Here is a 23,053-nt window from a genome sequence, read left to right as displayed (position 1 = left end):
AGAAAAGAAATTTTAAAGTTTTATACGCTATTCATTAAAACCATACTCTTTTAAAATGATGTGAGAGGACAGAAACCAAACTCCCCCTCACTAAAGAAAACAGTTAATGTTTAATGAGCACTTACTAACTATATTAGGCGCTAATTATATTAACTTTGCATGTTAATATAGATATTAGCACTGTTTCTCACAGAATCCCTGTAAAGTAGGTACTCTGTCTTCCCCAATTCAGATGAGGGAATTGAGGCATAACAGGGCACACACTGAGTATGCAGGGAAATTTTGGAGCACTCTGGCTCAAAGCAACTACAGGGCAAACAGAGATACTGAACACACAAGACTTTCTAAAGGAGAAAGAGAAAAGTAGTCCCTGACATTCAGGAACCAGCCTGGTACTATTAGCTGGGCCTTGCTGTTGCTACGGAGCTGTTCTGGTCCTCACAGCTTGGGCGTGTTGTTCTCATGTTGAATGTGAACAATTTCGCAGAACATCGGCATCAGACAGGTCTGTTCCGTGGCCACAATGGATCAAGACAAAAACAAGACCGCTCCCTAGTTGTGTCTCAACACAGAAGAAAACAGGAACATTGTCCAAGCCACAGAAATGACCAAACGTCCTTTTTTTTTCCTGACTGCTGCTGCTTTACCAATTATAGCATTAACCTTGCTCTAGTCTTCTCTCCTTATAGGTAAGATTAAGATAACCAATCACAGAACTACCCCCCACTTCTTGACAGCATCCAGTCTAGAGCAAAGCCCCGTTTCCTTAAACCCTCCCCAAAATCACCTAACAGAAGCTCAGATCTAAGTCCTATCTAATATTCTTTTTTTTTTTTATTAATTAACCAATTCAGAATTGTTACAGTGCTTGATACAGGCTTGATTTCTGATGAATTTAATAAACAAATAAACAAACAAACAAAACCACTTGCAGTGCTGGGAGCCATGGGCCTGGCTCCCTACAGGATGTTTCCACAGAATCCTGGGCTATTGCTTTTCGCCAAGGTGGTACTGTAAGCTTTCACAGATCCACCCTCTAACTGAGGTGCCATGTGGTTCTCCAAGCTGTGTGCTCTCCCTCGCTGAAAATGAGCAGTAAATCCAACTTGTTCAACTACAGATGTGATCCTGGTGACCTCTGGATGCAAGTATTGACATAGCTAGTGTAACAGTGGGAATGATAGGAATCTTGGAAAATTCAGATACAAGATGTGCTTTGTAAATACATATATACTATTTGCTTTAGTTGTTTAAAGCATTAAATGGATCTTTCTGAACCAATGAAAGAAATTTCAAAGAAAGAAAATAATTTCTTGCTTACCTGACATTCCATCCATAGTAATGTACCAAGTATAACACTTCTCCATCATCAATTTCAGTGCCTTTAATACTGGCTTCATAGATTTTCTGCGTTTTCCCTCGTCCATATTTTACTTTCACTTTGGTTCCTGTTAGGCAAGGTTCTGTGTCTTCCTCATCTTCCTCCCCTTCAGAGTCACATTTGCTTTCGGTTTCTTCCCTGCAGTAAGTTATAACATTGATAATGCTACTAATAACTTAATGGAAAACAAAATAATATACGCTAAAAGAATCCAACATGTAGAAGAGTCACAACCTAATTATTACCTTAATAACATGTCAGTGGAGGAGGAGAAGAAGGAGGAGAAGGAGAAGATTTTTATAGACTACTTACTAAGGAATTTATTTATTATGTAAAGGTGCACTGTACCGAAAGCAAATCCATACTTCTTAAAGGCCAATCAATAATCACAGTTAATGATGATGTGGAGTCAAATAAGTCACTTTTGATAAAGCAAAATACGGACAACATGCTTTGAAAAAGTCTTTAGGATTCATACTCAAGTGCCACCTTACATGTGAAAATGACCTAAAGATAGTTTTTAACTTCCTGCAACTAAAATGTCTTTTAAGTCTACTTTACTACTACTTTCTGCTCAATTCAGAATGGTTCTTAACCAAGACTAGTTTTTTGGTGGGCAAAATAATGAACAAGGGCTAACTACCTTAGTAACTCTATCTTTTAAACTATTGATAGTTTTTATTTTAAAGGTTTCCCCACCCTAACATAGAAACAATAGATACTTGAGTATTAGGCCACTTGTTATAACTGTGGGATAGCACCAGGAGAACAAAGCTTTGCGTTATCTTATGTTGATTCCTATTTGTTTTTACACATCTCCCATCGGTTCTTCTCTGTTTTGATAATCAGATATAAAGGAGATTCACACAGGGAGGTCCAACAATATTTTTCATATTTTTATAAATAAAACATTCTTTATTAGCCCGGCAAGGATTCAGAAAAGATTTGCATCAAAGATCATACTAGCATCACAAGAGTTTTAAAAAGCTTAAAAGGAGGTACTGTGTTCTGTCATAAACATAGGGCATTATTTTAGGGACCACTGGGGGACCCGACATGAAGAAGCTTTGATAACCCATTAGCAGTGGGAATGTTTTCTTTCCAAGGGCATCTTCCAATTATATCCTGATAAGGTAATTTCAAAACACCATGAGAAACTACTTAAGACAGAAGTCTCTATAAATAAAAAAGTTTCCTATTTCCATAATTCCTGCTACTGAATGAGAATACAGACTATGTTTGTATATTCAATTTTTATTTAGTAAAAGGAAATATCATTCTTCATATTCAAGTCTGAAATTTTCTGTCTCTAAAATAAATATTTATTCCATTTACATATCAATTAATTATAAAGGCTTTTAAAACCACATAGTGTGTATGTGTATATATATATATATATCTATATGTGTATTACATGTTTCATGCATTACTATAAAATATACACATTTTGATGCTTATTTTTAACAAATCTTCAAACTGTAATTAGGCCTTACTTTTTAAGTGGCTTATCCTTGCTTAAATTTATTGTCCAAATATTTCAAATACTACACTCACATCATTATACTCAACTCCAATTATTTCCTCCCACTTTCCCTAATCCTAATCCTATTTCAAGACAGAACTTGCTTTATTCACTGATCTAATTCACATGTAATTGTGAAAGCTCCTGTACCTATTTGTACTGAATCATAAAATTACCTCTCCCACTCACCAATCCTTACTATTTTTTCCAGTAATTTTCTCAACGGTTAATTTTCAGATGGGTGTCAGCCACTAGTCGGAGGCAGCAGGCCACTGTTCCCAATTTTGCTTAGTAACTCAAATTTCTAGAAAATTTAGCATCAGATGATAATCAAAAAATAACTATGGAGGAGAGCTTCTATACAAGTAAGTGTGTTATACTGCTGTTGCTGAATTAAAAGTCATCTTTTAGTAGCGTCTAAAAATTAGTAAATCCATTTGACAACAAAGAAATGGCCAACTGAACATAGTTGGACATTACCGTGATCTAGCTAGACTGCCTCGTCATCGGTTATTTTTAAGTCAATTCAGTCCATACGTGTGTAATACATGAGAAAACACAAAAACAGTTTTCATTCAACAGCAAACAGGATGAACGTTAAAAGGCCGAAATTTAATTGCTGTGATGTGGGGCAAGAATGTACTTTCCAAACTAGAATCAGGGGTGCATGCCACTTATTCTAATACAGTAACTTGAAAAAGAAAAATGTCTTAGATGAAGCTAACACACAGAAACATCTGCTAGTACTGTGCACCCATGTGTCTGTTAGCTTTCCCACATTGTACCTTTTTTAAAATGGAATTTTTGCTGTCGCTGTTTCCTCTTGTCCACTTCCTCCATTTTTCTCCAGCTCCCTTCCCTGCTGTCAACTGCAGGACCTTTCTTTTGACTGGGTGGCGCAGCCTTCTGTGAGGCCACTGTTTAGGGCACAAGTGCTATTAAAATGGTGCGACCAGTATATTCTCCAATTCCGAAAGGCGATACACATCATCTTCACAATGTGTCTCACCTTCATTAGACAAGAGGAATGGAAGTCCCAATAAGAAAACATTCCCTCAAACCTGAATCTCTAAGCAGGAACAGAGCGCTGCTGTACCCCAGACAGGTGCTTCTGGAGAACAAATATAAGACAATGTACCTCTCTTGGCTCTTCTCTTCCTCTTCCTCTGAGTCTCTGTCAGAATCCTCCTGCTTTTTAATTTTCTTCTCCTTTTGCTTTGGTGGATTTTTTCTCCCCAGTAGTAACTCATTTTCTTTTTTCTCTGCAGTTTCATAGTCATCATCTACATCCTTATTTTCTGTATCGTCATCTTTTAATCTGTCTTCTGTTTTCTCTTCTTCAATTTCCTTTTTAATAGAATTTGCATCTCGAGCAATTCTCCTTCGTCCCTAATAGGCGGATAAAAGCTTTAAAGTAACTATCACTACAGAGGGCAAAAAAACATAGAAAAATGTATCTTCTCCTTAAACCTTCACAGCAATGACTCGTCTTCTCTCTAGCTTGAGACATGACACTGATAACCCATCAAATCCTGAATACTTTTCTCCTCCTCTCAAAAGGAAAAGAATAACCCATGTAAATTACTTAATTATGTCCAAGTGTACTATGATCCCTGGCTACACACTACATACAAAATAAAAATTTTCTCCTGTGTTCACTCTATTATTTTATCTCACTTTTAATATTTCTTGACTATAATAAAATTTTTTAAAGAATTATCTATGTGTCAATGATGTAAGTTAATAATAAATCAGTCCCTTAAGTTTTTAGAAGTTCTGTCATCTCTAATTCTACTGTTTACTAAGATAAAATTAACATATCACTGAGTTTCAGTGTGATTACATTTTAAAAGGACTGAACTGTATCAATGGCCAAAAAGTGAGCTCATTTCTTTGAATGAGTATCTGGAGAGCTCACTAGGCCAGCAGTAACTTGTTATATGCCCAGCAGCTTTTATCCAGTCTCTTGTTGCATGCTCAAATGACCATGAAACTGTTGAGCCATTTCATTATCTCCTAAATTCTCCTTCCAGTCAACCTCTATACACTGGCAGAATTCCCCTCTACTTGGAATAAAGTGAGGATAAAAAAAGAGCCAAGAACTTTGGGAGCACTAGAATACTTAACAATATCTCAGTATAACAAATGTTTTACCTAGTTCCTGACTATGTGCTATTTAAACATCAAAGGTAGGGGGAAAAAAAAAAAAAGAACTTAAATGTAAGTTCCATGAGGGCAGGGTCTCTGTCTTATTCACTTCTGTAACCTCAGATCTAGACAGTGCCTGGCACGTGGCAGGTGCTCTTTAAATATTTGTAGGTAAATGAATAAAAGCATTTGTTATTCATCAAAATTTAGGTTTGTATAACTTATACCTTTATCCCAGAAATCCCATTTTTACAAGTCTGGCCTCTGTATTCAGATAAATGAGGAGGACATTTTTACAAGCCCCTGTATTTAGATAAATGGGGAGGACATTTTTACGAGCATATTTATTGCATCACTTTTTGTAATCATAAAAAATTGGACAAAATCTTGAGGAAGGTAAATTTATGATACATCCATACTATGCAGTACTCCGCAGATGTTTTACATAAAGATGAGGAGGGTCTTTATGTAATGACAAGGAAGTATGTCCACAATACATACAATGGATATTATTCAGTCTTAAAAAGGAAGGAAATTCTAACGTATACATGGATGAACCTTGAAGACCTTATGCAGAGTGAAATAAACCAGTCACAAAAGGACAAATACTACATAATTCCACTTATATGAAGTACCTAGAGTAGTCAAATTCATAGAAAGTAGAAGGGTGGTTGCCAGAGGCTGGGGAAGACAGGAACGAGGAGTTACTGTTTCACAGGTACAGTTTCAGTTTTGCAAGATGAAAAAAGTTCTGGGGATGGACGGTGGTGATGGTTGTACAACAATGTGAATGTAGTTAATGCCACTGAACTGCACATATAAAAACGGTGAAGATGATAAATTTTAAGTTATGTGTATTTACCACAATTTTTAAAAATTAAAGAAAGAAAAGAAACAAACCACTTTGGATGTTTCATGAAATTCACTAGGAGATTGCATTTACTAGATGATAAAATGGACGGTTTTAAAAAATGGTTTCTGAGCAAATAAAAGAGAAGATGATTTCACCTTTTCTTTTAACTACAATTTCACTGAAAAATAAGATGCATTACAATAAGTGAACTTCTTTGACAGTGTGATTAAATCTTCTTTCTACTTCTAAAATTTGATAAATCCTACTGTGTAGACATCATCAGACAAAGATCAAAATAATGAGGGACAATTCCTGATTGTTATATACTAATGGAGAGCAAGGGAAGAGTTAGAACATAAAACCAGTGTGCACATGACTAGGAAACAAGGCAGAGCATGAAAAACTGCCACAAGAGCTGTATAGTGTGTTGTGAAGTCAAGAGAAAGAAAAGATCCCACCTGGCTGAGGGCACAGGTATTATAAAGAGGAGATTCATTCACTCAACAACTATTTAATAAGTCCTTACTATGTGCCAGGCACTATTCTAGATGCCTGGCATCTCTCAATTAATGGAATAAACACTAATCCCTGCCCTTGTGGAGTGTGACACTAGTCCAGAGTGGGGTAAAAGAAACAATAAGTAGTAAACTGAACAAGTAAGTAAATTACAGATAGAAACAGCAACATTAGAGGGATTGCCAGTGCCAAAGAGAGGAGGTAGGTTACAATTTTAGGTAAGGTGACCAGGAGAGGCTTCAGTGAGGTGACACTTTAGCAAAAGACTTGACGGAAGTGAATATTTGAGATTGACCCCAGATGAGAATGACTTGAACAAACAAACAGAGAACAAGAGGAGGAATGGTTTTTCAGGTAGAAGAAATAATGTGTGGTATATTTAGAGAAAGGGAGCTAGGCTAGCCTGGCTGAAGCACAACCAAATACTGGAAAATAAACTAGGTTCACAGGAGTATTTTTGTGTATATCTGAAAATGCCCATAATAAAAAGATTAAAATATGCTAAACATAAACTAGATAAAACTAGTCTTAACTACTTACCCTTGGAGATTTTAATTCTGTTTCTTCTCTTTCACTTTCACTGTTTGAATCAATATTTTCCTCAGGTTCACTCTTCACTTCTACTAAAGGCATTTCTTGATCTACTTTTGGAGCCTCTTCCATGGATTCTTCTAAGTCTTTTTTTTCCTCTTTTACTTTTGGTTCATGGTGGTGAATAGTTCTGAACTGAATATTTGCAGAACGGCAGTACTCCTCAAAACCATAGAGATACCTAAACAAACAATATTTCATTTTAAGAAATCTTAGTCTTTACATTTAACTTGAATACTATATTAAACACACACATATTTTTTGAAAAGTAAAACTCAAGCCCTTTTTTTACAAAGTATTTTTTCTGTTACTGATTTCTTGGTGTTTTATATAGGAAAACAGACCAAAATATTGACAGAAAATAGAATTTCTTTCCTGAAAAACCTGAGCTTGTGATAACTGAACACAGCTATCATAGTTTTGATATGAAGGCTGTTCACCACAAAAGGTACAACTCTATAACATGTATCGTAATTTCAGACTATAAACACTGCCTGGATCTGTGATTTTGAAAAGAAAATCAGAACATGAAAAATGGAGTAAAGCAGACTTGGTGCACTGAAATAACTTTCAATCACAGTATCTATTAACCGAAACCTTCTTATACACTTTCTCTGACTTCAATGTTCTTTGATTGATGTGTTCTTATTTAATTGTTAACAAATTAAGTGGAAAATACTCCTTGTAAATATGTATTCTTTGATGAATAAACTATACTACTTACTTTCTATAAGCAGTTTTTACATTGTAGGAAGCAGCTGAATTCAAAATAGGAATGCCAAGGTCCATATAAATTTGCTTCCATACAGCACCACTATCAATCTGGAAAATTAAGTTTTTATTTGTTAATGTTTGCAAAGGGAAATAATCTTTACACTAATACTGTATGTTCATTAAGAAAATGTGTTTATTACCTAAAGTACATATTATAGTGCAACATTAGACAATTTAACTTTGCATTACAGTCTTACTTACCTTGTCACATCCACCTTGATGATAAACCAGTCTGAAGAGTTTGAAGAGATTGAGATCTTTATAGCCCAAAACAGGTGGTTTGTTGATTGGAGTACCTTTTAAATAACAGAGAGCAGAAATACAATGTTAATTCCAACGGAAAATACTAAGTTGAAAACAAAGCTTATCAATTTCTAATTTCCCAAATATCACTCACCAGAGGCGTATATTTAAAGAACCTCAAATTATGTAAGACAACGCAAAATATTCTCTATATTCTTTACACAGTACTGTGGTGGTCTTTAGTTTTACTGCCACAACTAATAAAATAACCTCTCTAACTGCCACTGAATTGGATAAAACTAAATCAAACCTTGGGCCTGCAAGGTGTAGCAAATGATGTTGCTGGTTCAAGAAGCCTGGGCAAGAAAACATACAATGGAAAGGGCACATTTTAGGCCATGGTTCCATTTTGAATGCTTCAACACAAACGTTAAGACGGGTGGCAGTAATCTGAAGGATCATTGCTGAAGGCCACTAGCACCGATTTATCTGAGGATTTCCAGGACTGACATAATGTCAATAAGTATGATGATTTATAAAGCTTCTAACTTTATTAGAAATCCTACTCCGTTTAGATAGGGGCTATTATGTTTAATTTGTTGAGACCAAGGATCAGACTAGTTTACTTGCCACCAAAACGCCATTAGTAAATAATGGGTATGTAGATTTACATTATGATTGTTCACTTTCTATTACTCAAATATTATTATAATATTTTCTGGTTTCGTAAGTCTCAAGAAGATAAAATTTAACTATACCAAAACTACTTTTCCTCTACATTTGTACTCAAACTAGATATTAGTAGTTGTCTTTATTCCCAAGACTTAATTATTATTATCAGCTATAACTGATTCTTAGGCTTGAAATCCAAATCCCTGTACCATGATTTGAACAAAAATAATACATAAACCTAGAATATAAAACAGTAAAAGAAATGTCTACTTTTTTTTTTTTGGCCATGCCGCACTAGTTCCCAGACCAGGGATTGAACCTGGGCCCTCAGCAGTGAAAACGCTGAGTCCTAACCACTGGACTGCCAGGGAATTCCCAGAAACGCCTGCTTTTAAATAATAAGCATGAAAATACCTCTGTCTTCCATAAACTTATAAAGCTGTTGAAGGAAGCTGTCCCTCTCTTCAGGATCAGGTTCTTCCTCAGGCTGTAAAGATAAAATATATAAATATACAGAACAATGAATAGGAGATACACTGTCTTCTTTGTTTTTCGTTTTGGAAACCCAAGGTAAGGGGATAAGATTTTAATGAAGCCAGAAAATATGAATTTTTCTCAAAATCCTACAACACCATATTTTAATTCATATTTTGATAGAGCTGGTTTGATGTGACTGTCAAGATATACAATCTCTACTCTCCACTCCATTTATCACTCGAACCTTCCCGTTAATTATCACTGTGGGGATGAAGATTAGCCATGAGGAAAAGGTTTAGGAACGGGGTGAGAGTGTTTTCACCTCATTTGGTGTTTTTTTAAAAATCCTCAAAATACCATGTGGCCCATAGGAATATACTGATAGATGAGTGTAATAATTACAAATGTATTTATTATTTTAAAATAATCCACATACCAATATTAAAATTTTGTTACTGTTGAATGAATATAAACCAGAGGCTATGAAGTCGCATTGCAAAGGTTTTTTGTTTGGATAGCACAATGTTTTAAAGAAATTTAAATGCCAAGTAAATGAGCCATATAAATTTTATTTTGTCCCAGACTCCACCAGCCCCTCTTGTATCATAGTAGCCTGCTTTTCTCATTTGCCTTTCTTGCAGGGCCTCTGTAGTTGACTTTGCAACCCCTTAAAATAGAACAATGAAAATTATTTCTTAGGGAAGGAAACTAGATACACAACTACAATTTAGTTCTATGGAAAAAAAGAAAACTAATGGAAACATTCATACAGAAACAACTATTCCTACAAATACCTATTTGTGTGTTACATTTTACTAATTATATAAACCTAATGATTTTTTCTTATGCAGACAAATGGATTTTGGGTTTTAATAAAATATTTCCTTTTCTAATAGACTACTTATAAATTAATATTTGGGAAAATTCTTAAAGTTTAACAATACTATGGAGAAACAAAGAAAACACTGATATATTTCTTTCATATAAATTATCATAATTTAATTTCAGAGTACTACTTTTTTTAAAAAATAGATTTATTGATTTATTTATTGATTTATTTATTGATTTTTGGCTGCGTTGGGTCTTCGTTGCTGCCCGCGGGCTTTCTCTAGTTGCAGAGAGCAGGGGCTGCTCTTCGTTGCGGTGCGTGGGCTTCTCATTGTGGTGGCCTCTCTTGTTGCGGAGCACAGGCTCTAGGCGCACGGGCTTCAGCAGTTGTGGCGCGTGGGCTCAGTAGCTGTGGCTCGTGCGCTCTAGAGTGCAGGCTAAGTAGTTGTGGCGCACGGGCTTAGTTGCTCCACAGCATGTGGAATCTTCCCAGACCAGGGCTCGAACCCGTGTCCCCTGCATTGGCAGGCAGATTCTTAACCACTGCGCCACCAGGGAAGTCCCAGAGTACTACTATTTTTCCATGTTCCAAAACAAGAATTCAGACTTTTGTCTTGCAAAGCCATATTCAAAGCAAAGGCACCTTGTCAAGCAATAAATATTAAGTGCTCACAAATCCAGAGAGCAAAAAAATTTTTTTAAGTTTTTAACAGCTAATAATATAGCCAAGATCAATAAACATGTAGTTAATTAAAATATGTTAAAAAAAATGAGGCAATCAAGGTCGATTAAAATATATAATAAAAAAAGCATGAGGCAATCAAGGGAAAAGTCTTTCCCTCAGTACAGTCTTTTTTTTTTTCTTTCAGTACATTCATTAAGAATGACTTATAGGGCTTCCCTGGTGGCACAGTGGTTGAGAATCTGCCTGCTAATGCAGGGGACACGGGTTCGAGCCCTGGTCTGGAAAGATCCCACATGCCGCAGAGCAACTGGGCCCGTGAGCCACAATTACTGAGCCACAATTACTGAGCCTGCGCGTCTGGAGCCTGTGCTCCGCAACAAGAGAGGCCACGATAGTGAGAGGCCCGCCCCGCTTGCCACAATTAGAGAAAGCCCTCGCACAGAAACGAAGACCCAACACAGCCATAAATAAATTAATTAATTAATTTTTAAAAAAATGACTTATAGCATCGGAGTACTTTCAGTTTAACAAAATATAAAGAAACTTAAGTCGAAGTTCTAGTAAGCCTCAAAAGTTAGCAATATACAGACTTAATAGTTAGCAATATACATACAGACTTAATAATCACTACAGAGTTAATAGAGGTCTTTACTAAATACTCAGATCAAGAGATGGCAATTTTTTCCCCAAGTGAATTAAAAAATTTTGCTTTTACAAGGTTGTGAAAACAACTAATCTGGTAGCCTAAGAATCATTTCAGATATTAATTTTAAGGACTTCCGGTATGGGGAAAAAAAACAAAAACAACTTATACCAGACTGGCTCTATGCTTTGCCTGTCCCTTGTAATCACAATAGTCTCTCCTCAGGCTAACACCTCATTTTTAGTATTTATGATCTTACAGAATTCAAAGAAGACTATTGTATCCAGTATATGTAAAAGCAATTTTTTTTAAAAAAGCACTGGTTTGAAATCAAAGTTTCTTCCAAAAGCAAGTAAACAAAATGAACCCATCAATTGAAAATTAGGTATTTATTAAGGTTTACCAAACATTTGATAAATTCTTAATGATTAAGAATATAGTCTAAAAAAAAAAAAAGAATATAGTTTTATAGATAAAAATTGGTAGTTTAAATTCACTGGAATTAAAAATTAGTGGATGTCAAGAGTGTTTTAAGTACCATGAGAAACTATGGCCATAAAATTTTAAGTTCAGAATGCAGTTATCAGGTGTGAAAACAAGATATAAATGAATAAAGAATTCTACTTAAAAACAACTGCCTGCTTGAAAGGAAATTTATTTCGATTAAAAAAAAAAAAGATGACGCTATAAACAAAGTTTTAAATTTACCTGATGGTCTTCGCAAAACTCAAAATTGCTTAATCTCTTACAATAAGTAATTCTTCACAATCATTTTATTTTTTAAAACAGCTCTCGTTAGTCAACTTAGAGTAAAATTGCACATGGTAGAAAATGCCTCCAACTAGAAGACTCTGCCTTTATGACTTTTGTATGGGGGCTGTGCTTGCTGTCACAATACCTGCAGGGTCTCTCTCCTGGTTGGGAGCCAAGAGGGTTTTTCATCCCTCAAGGGTTTTGAAGTGGGAGAGGGCTATAATAATGGGAGGTAGAGCCCACTAGACTGCTGATGAGCCTTCTTCCCTTCGTTTAGTCAAGGATGTGAAAGTAACTATGCACCCAGTAAAATGCCAGGGCAGGGAAGGGGGCTAAAGATATAGAAGAGGCATGAATATGATCATAATTTTAAGAAACTTACAATTTTAGTTAGCAGGAGTATAACTTCCTAGTATTATAGTAGTTGTACATCTATCTACTACTAGATTATGTATTTTCTGACTTTGGACACTATGTCTTCAAATACAGCTCAAACATTTTTGATAGTTACCATGAATCACACACTTTTGCAAAAGTATTGCAATTCAAATCAGAAGACGCTTTGGGCCCTCAAGTCTGGCAGGAGGTGAAGAAATGTAAAACCAGCCAATTCGACCAAATGTGCTAAGTGTTGTAAAATACATAAAACAATACAGGAGCAAGGTGAGGGGATGAATGGTTCTGCTGGGGGTGCGGTGATGGTGGTAATAGTAGGGAAAGCCTCAGAATGTGAAGAGCATACAGCCTGGGAACAAGAGCAAACAGCATAAACATGAGGCTGGCAAAGGCAGGCTATGATCAGGAAAGGACTTTGGAATGATATGTTAGAGAATCAGAACTGGACACTCTGGGTAGATGTGAGGTTTGAGAGAGCTAGAGAGGAATTAGGTCAGATCTGTATTTTTAAAAGTTCTCTGAGTTTGATGGATTGGAAGGGAAAGGGGAGCTACTGCCACAGTCCACAAAGAGAGGATCAATGCCTGAATTAGTCTTGCCACCTGATGATGGAAAGATGACCCCTCCCCCTGAAGGAGAGAGAAAGAGAGCATGGGATAGTGAGAGAGAGGTGTTAATGCTGAGATTTTTTTTTTTGTTTAGGTTATTCATGTTTGTAGTCCTCAAAGTTTCAACATGTTGTAAGTGCTCAATAAGTTCCATGAAGTTAAAGACACGCTGATTTTAGTCACAGTTTTATCGTCAATGACTGGAATTTATTTTTATTTTTATTTTTGTGCCCTAAAATTAATTTATTCCAAGAGGAATCTCGTTTTTATATTTCTAGTTCTAAAAAACCTACTTCGGGGCTTCCCTGGTGGCGCAGTGGTTGAGAATCTGCCTGCCAATGCAGGGGACACGGGTTCGAGCCCTGGTCTGGGAAGATCCCACATGCCGCAGAGCAACTAGGCCCGTGAGCCACAACTACTGAGCCTGCGCGTCTGGAGCTTGTGCTCCGCAACAAGAGAGGCCGTGACAGTGAGAGGCCCGCGCACCGCGATGAAGAGTGGCCCCCACTTGCCACAACTTGAGAAAGCCCACGCACAGAAACGAAGACCCAACACAGCCAAAAATAAATAAATAAATAATAATTTAAAAGAAACAAAACCTACTTCGATGCAGTACAGAGGAACAGACTGGAGTAGGGAAAGCATGGACATGGAAAGAACAAGTTGCTCCTGCACCAGTCTAGCTAGGTTAAAGAGAAGAGTGGCTTGAACTAAGGTGACAGAGAGTAGAAACTGAGGGAAGTGGGCAAATTTGAGAGCTATAAAGTAAGTAGAAGAGACAGGATCTGATGTCTCATTGGATAGGGAGGCAAGAGTGAGAGGATTAAGGTGACTTCCATTTATCTAGCTTGAGGAATTGGGTGGATGGTGCTTCTATTCAAGTGAATTAGGAACAAATAGGGAAAGGACAGGTTTGGGGGAAAAGATGAGTGCAGTCTTGCCCATATAGAGTTTGAGGACTTACAAAATATGAAGAAATCCTCATTGGAAGTTTAATATAAATGTCTGGAGTTAAGAAGAGACATAAGAGACATCTTTGATGCACATATAGATTTGGAGTCATTACATCATTTAGTTAGGAAGTAAACCAGAAAAAAATGTAATGTCATGTATGTCAGGTGATTTAAGAAGGTAGGCATGTCAAAGATACTGAATACCTACTAAGGAGACAAATGAAATCATGACAAAAATTTGTTGGACTTAGCACAAAAATTTGTTGGAGGTCACTGGTGACCTTAGTTGTTTTAGGTGTGGTGGAAGCACAAGATGCACTACAGTGAATTAAGAGTGAAGGGGGGGCAGGGTGGTGGTGTCAGGAAATAGAACGGTGTATATACCTCTGAGCAATCTGGCCATAAGGTGGAGAGGTTGGTGGAAGGAATCTGGACAGGTTGCCAGAAGGTTGGAAGAGATGTAAGCATGTTTTTAAAAGCTGATAAGGATACAACAGAAAGGAATAGATTAAAGATGCTGGAAAGAAAAGAGATACTTCACAGTCTAAGACAAGAAAGAAGGGAATGAGATCCAGAGCCTAAAAAGAGGGACTCATCTTACAGAAGAGGACAACATACTATCAATTGTACATTAAGGGAAGGAGAGCAGGCAGGTGGGGTTTAGAGCTGGCTCCCAATTTGAAGCTCCTAGTTTCTTTCCAAAGTGAGTGGAGTGGGGGTAGGGTTGTTGGCTTAATGGAGGAGATAATGATTAGATTATAGTAACTGAGAACCGACCAATAGTACTGAAGGCCCAGTGAAATTTGTTAATCATAAAATTTAGAGTGGTACCATTGTTCCCTGTTGTGTACATTTAAACAGAAAATTTCAGAAACCACATATCATTCCTAATATATTCATTATGTGGTAAGACACTGTTTTATAATTTCACAAAACAGTTTACAAACTACCTGCCTGTAACAAATTAGTAATTCCCCCCCCCACTATTTTAAAAGGTACACACATCTTACCTTCAGTCATCAAGCTGTGGTTCACATGCTATCAAATCTAAGGTTTTAAAATCAGTCTTACTACCACAACTATAAAATACCTTTTTCTATAAATACATAAAAATGTAGGTGTATTTGTGTGTACAGATGTGCAATTCTCATTAATCTGATTAGGTGATCCTAATTTGGTTAGAGCCTTATGCTAACACTGTGAAGAAAGGTTTTGCTAAAGACATTAGGACATTTTTGCTTGCTTATTTAACAGGCTACACTTTAAGACCTTAGCAGGTAAGTTATTACATTTGAATGCAAGCTAAAGTCTCAGTTATTCATTGAAGGTTGGCTTTATAGGGTCTGCTTAAAAACACCTGATTGGCAGCTGGAGTTATTAGATATACCTAAAATACTAACATTACCTTTAAATTTTTCTGTAAATTTTATTGACTTAAAATGATTTTCCTGAGTTATCAAGCATTTACTATAGGTTTATACCCAAAGTGATCTTGAATGATCACTAACAAATGCCTTTATGGTTGTTGTACAAAAAGTCATAAATACACAAAAATAACACTTGATTTAAACATTAAAAAATTTCACATTTCGATGAATTAAAAGGTTCAAGCACTTATGATTTTTATAATAGGGGAATGTAATCCTAGGAATTAAATGTAACAGTGATCCCTAGAAATTCAACGACTGGAGAAAAGGGTGTCAATAGTTCTAAACAAAAAAGAGCATTTCTTATAAAAATTCACTAAATTCTAATTTTCATTACTAAATATGAAATTAGAGGAGATTTTTGAAAGGGCCCAACATATAAGCCTACCTATAGCAAACCAAAAGGATAAAAGAACTAAGACTAGTCAAATTCCCACCTGATATTCAGTCTTCTAAACATTCACCTATTTATTTTACCCTTAGACAACTCTCCTACATTCATCCAAAGTGAATATAAGTCAGGAGTAAATGAATACCTGACATCATTGTTTATGTTTACATGAACTTTTCAATCAATTTCAAAGCTAAAAAGGAAATTCAGTAATATCTTTTCTAATATAAAAATGTCCTAACAAAAGACATTTAAGTAATACCCACAAAAATATTCTCCAGAACCTTTTTCAATATAATTGTCAATGACTTAAAATGTAGAGTCATCAATATAGGTAGGACCTACTTCCTGTCAGACTCTCAAGTCTCTTCCTACCCGGTAATAGTATGAAATATATTTCTTGTACTCAAATCCTGAACTACCAATGCTTAGGAATTCAAAATAATATTAAGTATAAAAGATGCTCCTCCACAGTAAATCTCAAATCTCCTTACTAAGGCTATGTTAGGGTACTCAAAGTATCAAATATAAAAAAAATGTCCACTGCCCATTAGTACTGCAGGAGTATCTAACACTTGTATGATTCTACTGCATAAAATTTACAAACACCAAATGGCTGGCTAAAGTATTGTTACAGTGGTTTACAGAATATTATAAAAGATCTTTTTGATCATTGTCAAGCAACATTAAATCCTCACGGAAAGCATAGCATAATTACATTTTGGGAAGAATATGATCTGTAATGTAAATACAACAGCTTAGCTTCACTTATATAGTAAAGGCCTGTAATGACTAAGCCAGGTAGGCCCTGGCTTATCAGATTTTAATTCATTTTATACCATATCCATTTTTTTCCTTTGCTAAATATAGATTAAACTGCTTTTCAGTTTTACAATATATCAAATTTTTTAAAATTACTATCCAAGACAGGTTAGAATGATTCAGCATCTAAATCTTAAATCCAAGAGCAAGAAATGCAGCTGATTTTTTTTTTCTAAAGCAACCAAATCTCACTCAAGAAAATCTACTTGTACAGCCAGAGAAAAAGAGGAAATTAGTTTCTATTAGGTAATTCAATAAAGTATATGCATGAAAATGAATATCTGAAAAATAGTTTTAAATAATCTTATAATCAGTGACTACATTTTGCGATTGTGCTTTTTTTTTCTTTAGTAGATGAAAAGCATCTTGGTTCACTTAATTTTAACAGTTCATAATTTAAGTAATACATTTTAAGAAGATACTATCCTTACAAAGGTCCTTACCTTTTTAAATTTCTTTACTTACTACCTGCAAACAATAGGTAAAAGAGCTTGCCTCTGCTCTTCATTCTTTTTCACTAACATTTACTCACAGCTTAAATAAAACATTATGACTTTTACAAAATTAATAGCTATAATAAGACCACTATCTACTACTTACTATTTTACAGCCATCCTCTCTAACCTTACTACACAGCCTTTTTAACCCTCTTTGTTTAAAATTTCAGGTTTTTTTGGGGGGGTGGGGATCAGGGAAAATGCATTTTGAAAGGGATACAAATTAAAAGTATTAGCAAAAATTAAGAGACTATGTATTTCAGTATTTGGCAATATAAGATCCTAACTTCAATGTTAATTTAAAAAAAAAAAAAAGAAGCAAAACCAGACTGCAACAGTTCACACCCTGAAAATGTGGCCTATTTACCCTGAAAACATATAATCTATAAATAAATACAGATAAAATACAAAAATCACATTTAATATTTAGACTTTAAATCCCAAATTTTTCCAAACTGTCATTATCATTTTCATTTCAAAATCTATCTTATGTTTCAGAAAAATAGCCTTCATCCTCTGATATTCTAAAAATAGACTCCTACTGTCTCTTTTATATGAAACAATTACGCTTGGTTACGAGTCCTACCATATCAGCCAAATCATCAATACCTAAAATTCTTATTTAACCTCATTTTTGGCAATCAAAATGGTAATATATAGAAAAAATCTTACCTATATGCTGCATTTTCTTTCACATGTAAAATGGTTAGATTCCCCTTCTACTTAATCAGTACAGTATCTGAACATTTTTCGGTCTGACTTGCAATATTTGCTTTCCCTCTTAGGGCATAGCATCCGCAGGGTTATACAGCACTACTTACATTCTCTTCCACATAAAAATCAGACATTACATGAAAGGAAAAGAAAGACAGCCCATTTCAAAGCATCTGGCAAACCTCCATTGGCAACCCGCCAAGCCTCTGCAAAACCTTCCTGTCTTTCCGAGCATGCTCACTTAAAACCAACAGCACGTTACTATGGCAACTCTGTAGGCAGCCTGTAAGTATGAACCGCCATTCTGATTTCAGAGTGCAAAAAGCCAAATACTGCAGGGGAAGTAAAAGGGAAGAAATACCCTATGCCCTATATCACATACAAGTACACTCATTTTGTTTCAAGAATTCTTATTTGTGTATGTAAAACGGAAACAAACATTCCACATTTTCCAAGCAAATATTTTTCATGCTCAAATAGGTCTTTTTCAGTAAACTCATTCTCTTTGTCTGCCCTGAAGCCCCTTTACCTCATAACAACCAAAACTATACTGGACAGTTTATCTCACTTGACAAAACACTGCTGAAAAAATAGACAGCAATATTCAAGTAAGCAATTATGCGGTACTTCATGAATGATTTCCTACAATTACATATACATTCTTAACAACACAGTGGTATTACAAAGAAAACCATTAGCACTTATAAAATACAATCTAAATCTTTTCTATGATTTATCCAACTACCAAATGAAATATTCTTCCATTTAGATAGGATTTTTTTAATCCTCATTATCCTTGAGATACTGTGAAATGTCTTTTAAAAGAGGTGAGATTTCAAAGTTAAGACAGACCAGACCTGGGTTCAAATTCCTGCTCTCCACATTTGAGCTGTGTCATCTTTGGAAAGTTATTTAACCTTTCTGACCCTCACTTTTCTCTTTAAAGTAGAATAATAACAATTACTCCATCTGGCAATAATTTAAATGAGTTAACACATGTAATATACCTAAAAGTTACATTTCCTTCCTCCTTGGTTATTTGGAGAAGATGTTAAAAAAAAAAAAAAAAAAAAAGTTTGCACTTGCTGCTCATTTAACCTGAAAAGTTCTTCTCTGTAATCTCTTACCCACTAAAAATTAGTTCTGATTTGCCCACTAAGCTAAAAGCCAGAAAGCTCCCCCTTCACCAAATAAAGCTGAGCTAGAAAAAGACAGCAACAAATAATATAAAGAATCTAAACACAGGGAAAATATATGAAGGTATTATTTTTAGAGTATTAAAATGTTTTCATATGTTACAAACATGAAATTTCACCTACCATCTCTTCTTCTTCCTTTTTGGCCTCCTTTTCCTTCTCTTCATCATTTTCTTCAGCTGGGCCAACTTCATCATCACTACTGGATGACTCAAGGATTTCACTTATATCCATTTTCCAATTATCAGGAACAACTCTAGTTTTTAAGAAGATGCTTGCTTTCTGCAGCCCTAAAAGTAAAAATGTACTTCAGCAGTTGTTATGGAATTAGCACCATAGAATAATACAAAGCCATGACATTCAGAGTCAGAAGATCTGGATTCAAATTCAGCTGTCATTTCTACAATGATACAGTAAATTTGAACATATAAGTTATAATATTATATTAATGTTTATTTTTCTCTAGGGAATACTGTCAGAAATGTTAGTGATAAAACACACAAAGAATTAAGGTCAAATACTTTATCTAGATATTAAAAAAAGGCATTAAAGAAGAGTGGATATCAACTCTAAACAGTTAAAATGGCACCAGAAAATATTCAGTCTTGCTTTTGCCACTAAATTTGCCATTTAGAGTCACATCATGAAATAATGGATTGATTCATCCTTATTTTACCTGGTTTAGCAGAGAGCTCAGATTCAGGTAGATCGAGAATGTCTACTTCCTTGATATCCTTTCTTGCTATAGAATAACTAATTATAGAGAAGAATAAATAGGAGGGAAACCATTATTAAATAAGAATTATCACTTAAAGAGTCATGTTAACACACAGAAAATACAAATCTCAAAATCAAAATTATTTTACCTATAAATTATTTTAAAAAGACCATGTATATCCTAATCCTTAATAAAGGGCAAGAGGTAATATAGGCAAAGCTAATATCTTAATTCTAAAGATTCACATACTCAAAGCACACTAATTTGAGAGCCTCACATTTGTAGTATTTCAATTTATGCAACCCTCTTACCTACAATATGGGGTAGTTTATATCAGCATAGTGTTTTCCTTATAGTGTCTACTTTGATCTTTCATATTTCTCAAATTTACTATTCAGTTCAGTATGAAAAATTTAATAGATGGTAACATTAAAATATTTTTATCATTGTAAGATATATTATGGTATCAAATTTTTCACAAAGAATCACAACTCAATAAATACATAATTTTACATTTTTTGGAAACAAAGCAAAGTTGAAGTGAAGGAAGGTTTCTAAAACTCTGACCTTTTTTTAAATTAATTTTTATTGGAGTTCAAAATCTGACTTTTAATCAGAAAAAAAGTCAAAATAATTATTCTAGTAATATAAATTCTATTAAAAGTAAATTTCATGTTTTATAATATGAAATAGTACACATAATAAAAATAAAGAATTCTTACAATTAGGGCTTCCTTGGTGGCTCAGTGGTTAAGAATCTGCCTGCCAATGCAGGGGACACGGGTTCGAGCCCTGGTCCGGGAAGATCCCACATGCCATGGAGCAATTAAGCCCGTGCGCCACAACTACTGAGCCTGGTCTCTAGAGCCCGTGAGCCACAACTGCTGAAGCCTGCACACCTAGAGCCCTTGCTCCGCAACAGGAGAAGCAACCACAATGAGAAGCCCACGCACCGCAAAGAAGAGTAGCCCCTGCTCGCCACAACTAGAAAGCCCGCACGCAGCAACAAAGACCTAACGCAGCCAAAAATAAATAAATAAATAAAATAAATTAAAAGAAAAAAAGAATTCTTACAATTAAAGAGAAAATCAATACTATGCTTTATTTTAAAACTTTTTAAATATTATTCTCACATATTGTTGTTCAGTTTTTATATAAAAATTTTAGGGACTTCCCTGGTGGCGCAGTGGCTAAGAATCTGCCTGCCAATGCAAGGGACACGGGTTCGAGCCCGGGTCCGGGAAGATCCCATGTGCCGCAGAGCAACTAAGCCCATGAGCCACAGCAACTGAGCCTGCACTCTAGAGCCCGCGAGCCACAGCTACTGAGCTCACGTGCTGCAACTACTGATGCCTGTGTGCCTAGAGCCCGTGCTCCGCAACAAGAGAAGCCACTGGAATGAGAAGCCCGCGCACGACAACGAAGAGTAGCCCCCACTCGCCGCAACTGGAGAAAGCCCACGCACAGCAACTGAAGACCCAATGCAGCCAAAAATAAAATAAATAAATTTATTTAAAAAAAATTTTTTTTAAATAACCTATATTACAAAAAGTCAAAACATATTAGGTAACAACTTCTCAGTTCACGAAATGATTAAACTTCAAAAAATAAAGCCTTGATTTCCATTTTTTTCTCCCAATGTAACACTATTAAGTGATTCATTACTCACAATTTAGAATCGATAAATGACCGAATTAAACATTGGTCTTTTTTCACTGTGATATCATCATTACAACTGGGAGATACTACCTGAAATATAAAATAAAAGCAGATTGATTACTACTTTCCCTACTCAAAGAAAGAATATATTTTTTATAATAACAATTCTAGATCCCCTAACTTCTTGAAATGATTATATTTGAAAAGAAATAGGTTCATTGTCAACAGCTTCCATACCATAATAAATTACTTACAAAAGATTGCCTTCTAATTTTTCTTTAGCATATTGGCTTTCTAGATATTTAATATACCCAGTCATTAGATAATAAAATGAATAATTAATGAAATATAAACCATAATGTGACCACTTTAAAAATATTAGGATTTATTCTAAGCCAAATAATAATAACTCATTTACTGTCCAAAAAAAATGTATGATCTATGATGAAAATATGCCATATTATAATTTTTTTTAAATGCACTTAAATCAGGATCAATTTTGAAATCTGCCTATTTGATTAAAATAAGCACTTAAGTTCCCATTCTTACCAAGGCATGTACAATTTTTAGTAATTAAACAAATCAGAGAAAATCTGAGTGAAGAACTTTTAAATTTCTTAACTTTTAAAAATAACAAATGTCTTAACATTAGTAACTAACCAATCTCTGTATATTCTTTACAGAATTTAATATTTAAAAAACACTAAAGGCTACTAATAAATTGCTGAACTGTACCTGCTCAACATTAGCCCCTCTGTGGTAATCTAGCACCAACCACAGAACTTTATGCAATGATGGAAATGTCCTCTGTCGGCACTGACCAATATAGCAGCAATGAATCACATGGGCCTGAGCATCTGAAATGTGGCCAGTTCAACTGAGAGACTGAATTTTTAATTCTATTTAATATTAATTAAGTTACAATTTAAACTTAAATAGCCACACATGGCTCATGACTATCATATTAAACAGCGTTATGTCCAGACAATCAAAAATTCTTGGCAGTTGTATCAGCTGTCTTAACATCAGATGGTATTAAATGTTTTTTTGTTTGTTTGTTTGTTAGGTGCTGGTAATTACTAGACTAATAATATAGTTGTGTCTGCCCTCAAGGAGCTAACACTGAAATGGAAAGGTAAATACAAAAAGATATACAAAAAGAACATAACGAAGGATAAGTACAGTGATACCAACTAGGCATAAGATAAAGTATCAATAAAAACACCTAGGAAGAAGATTTAACCAGACCTGGGAAGGGAAAATGTGTGGCAGCTAAGGCTTAAGGTAAGTCTTAAAGGATGAGTAGACAGAACCCAAGGCTTAATTACCTCACCTGTGAACCACTCTAATGGCCTCCAAATTGATTCCTATCACCTCCACTGCTTTCCACAACAATCCATCCACCATACCACTGCATCATTAACATTCCTAAATATGCAGCTCAAATAATATCATTCTTCTGCAAAATTCTATGCAGAATTATGTCCAGATTCTTTAGATGAAATTTTAAAGGCTCTTCTGCCCTTGATCCAAATTATCTTCCCAGTCTTCTTTCCTATTATGCCCCTATTCACATCTAATATTTA

The 23,053-nt window shown here is 35.1% G+C and overlaps 1 protein-coding gene across 2 annotated transcripts in view; it reads right to left on the bottom strand.

Annotated features, from left to right (window-relative positions):
- The window catches only part of ARID4A (AT-rich interaction domain 4A), a 57,596-nt gene that overhangs the window by 17,426 nt on the left and 17,117 nt on the right, over window positions 1-23,053 (bottom strand). For both annotated transcript variants that reach the window (XM_057543889.1, XM_007192930.3), the window contains exons 9-17: window positions 21,478-21,557; window positions 19,767-19,843; window positions 19,214-19,380; window positions 9,115-9,187; window positions 7,987-8,081; window positions 7,736-7,833; window positions 6,961-7,192; window positions 4,042-4,292; window positions 1,322-1,519 (exon numbers count right to left, since the gene is read on the bottom strand). In XM_057543889.1, the coding sequence (XP_057399872.1) occupies window positions 1,322-1,519; window positions 4,042-4,292; window positions 6,961-7,192; window positions 7,736-7,833; window positions 7,987-8,081; window positions 9,115-9,187; window positions 19,214-19,380; window positions 19,767-19,843; window positions 21,478-21,557 (1,271 nt within the window). The remainder of the gene's footprint in view (window positions 1-1,321; window positions 1,520-4,041; window positions 4,293-6,960; window positions 7,193-7,735; window positions 7,834-7,986; window positions 8,082-9,114; window positions 9,188-19,213; window positions 19,381-19,766; window positions 19,844-21,477; window positions 21,558-23,053) is intronic.

Source organism: Balaenoptera acutorostrata, chromosome 3 (genome assembly GCF_949987535.1).
Source record: "Balaenoptera acutorostrata chromosome 3, mBalAcu1.1, whole genome shotgun sequence".
NCBI classification, from domain to species: domain Eukaryota; kingdom Metazoa; phylum Chordata; class Mammalia; order Artiodactyla; family Balaenopteridae; genus Balaenoptera; species Balaenoptera acutorostrata.
Note: the sequence above shows the minus strand (reverse complement) of the source record. Positions and strands in the feature narration are given on the sequence as shown.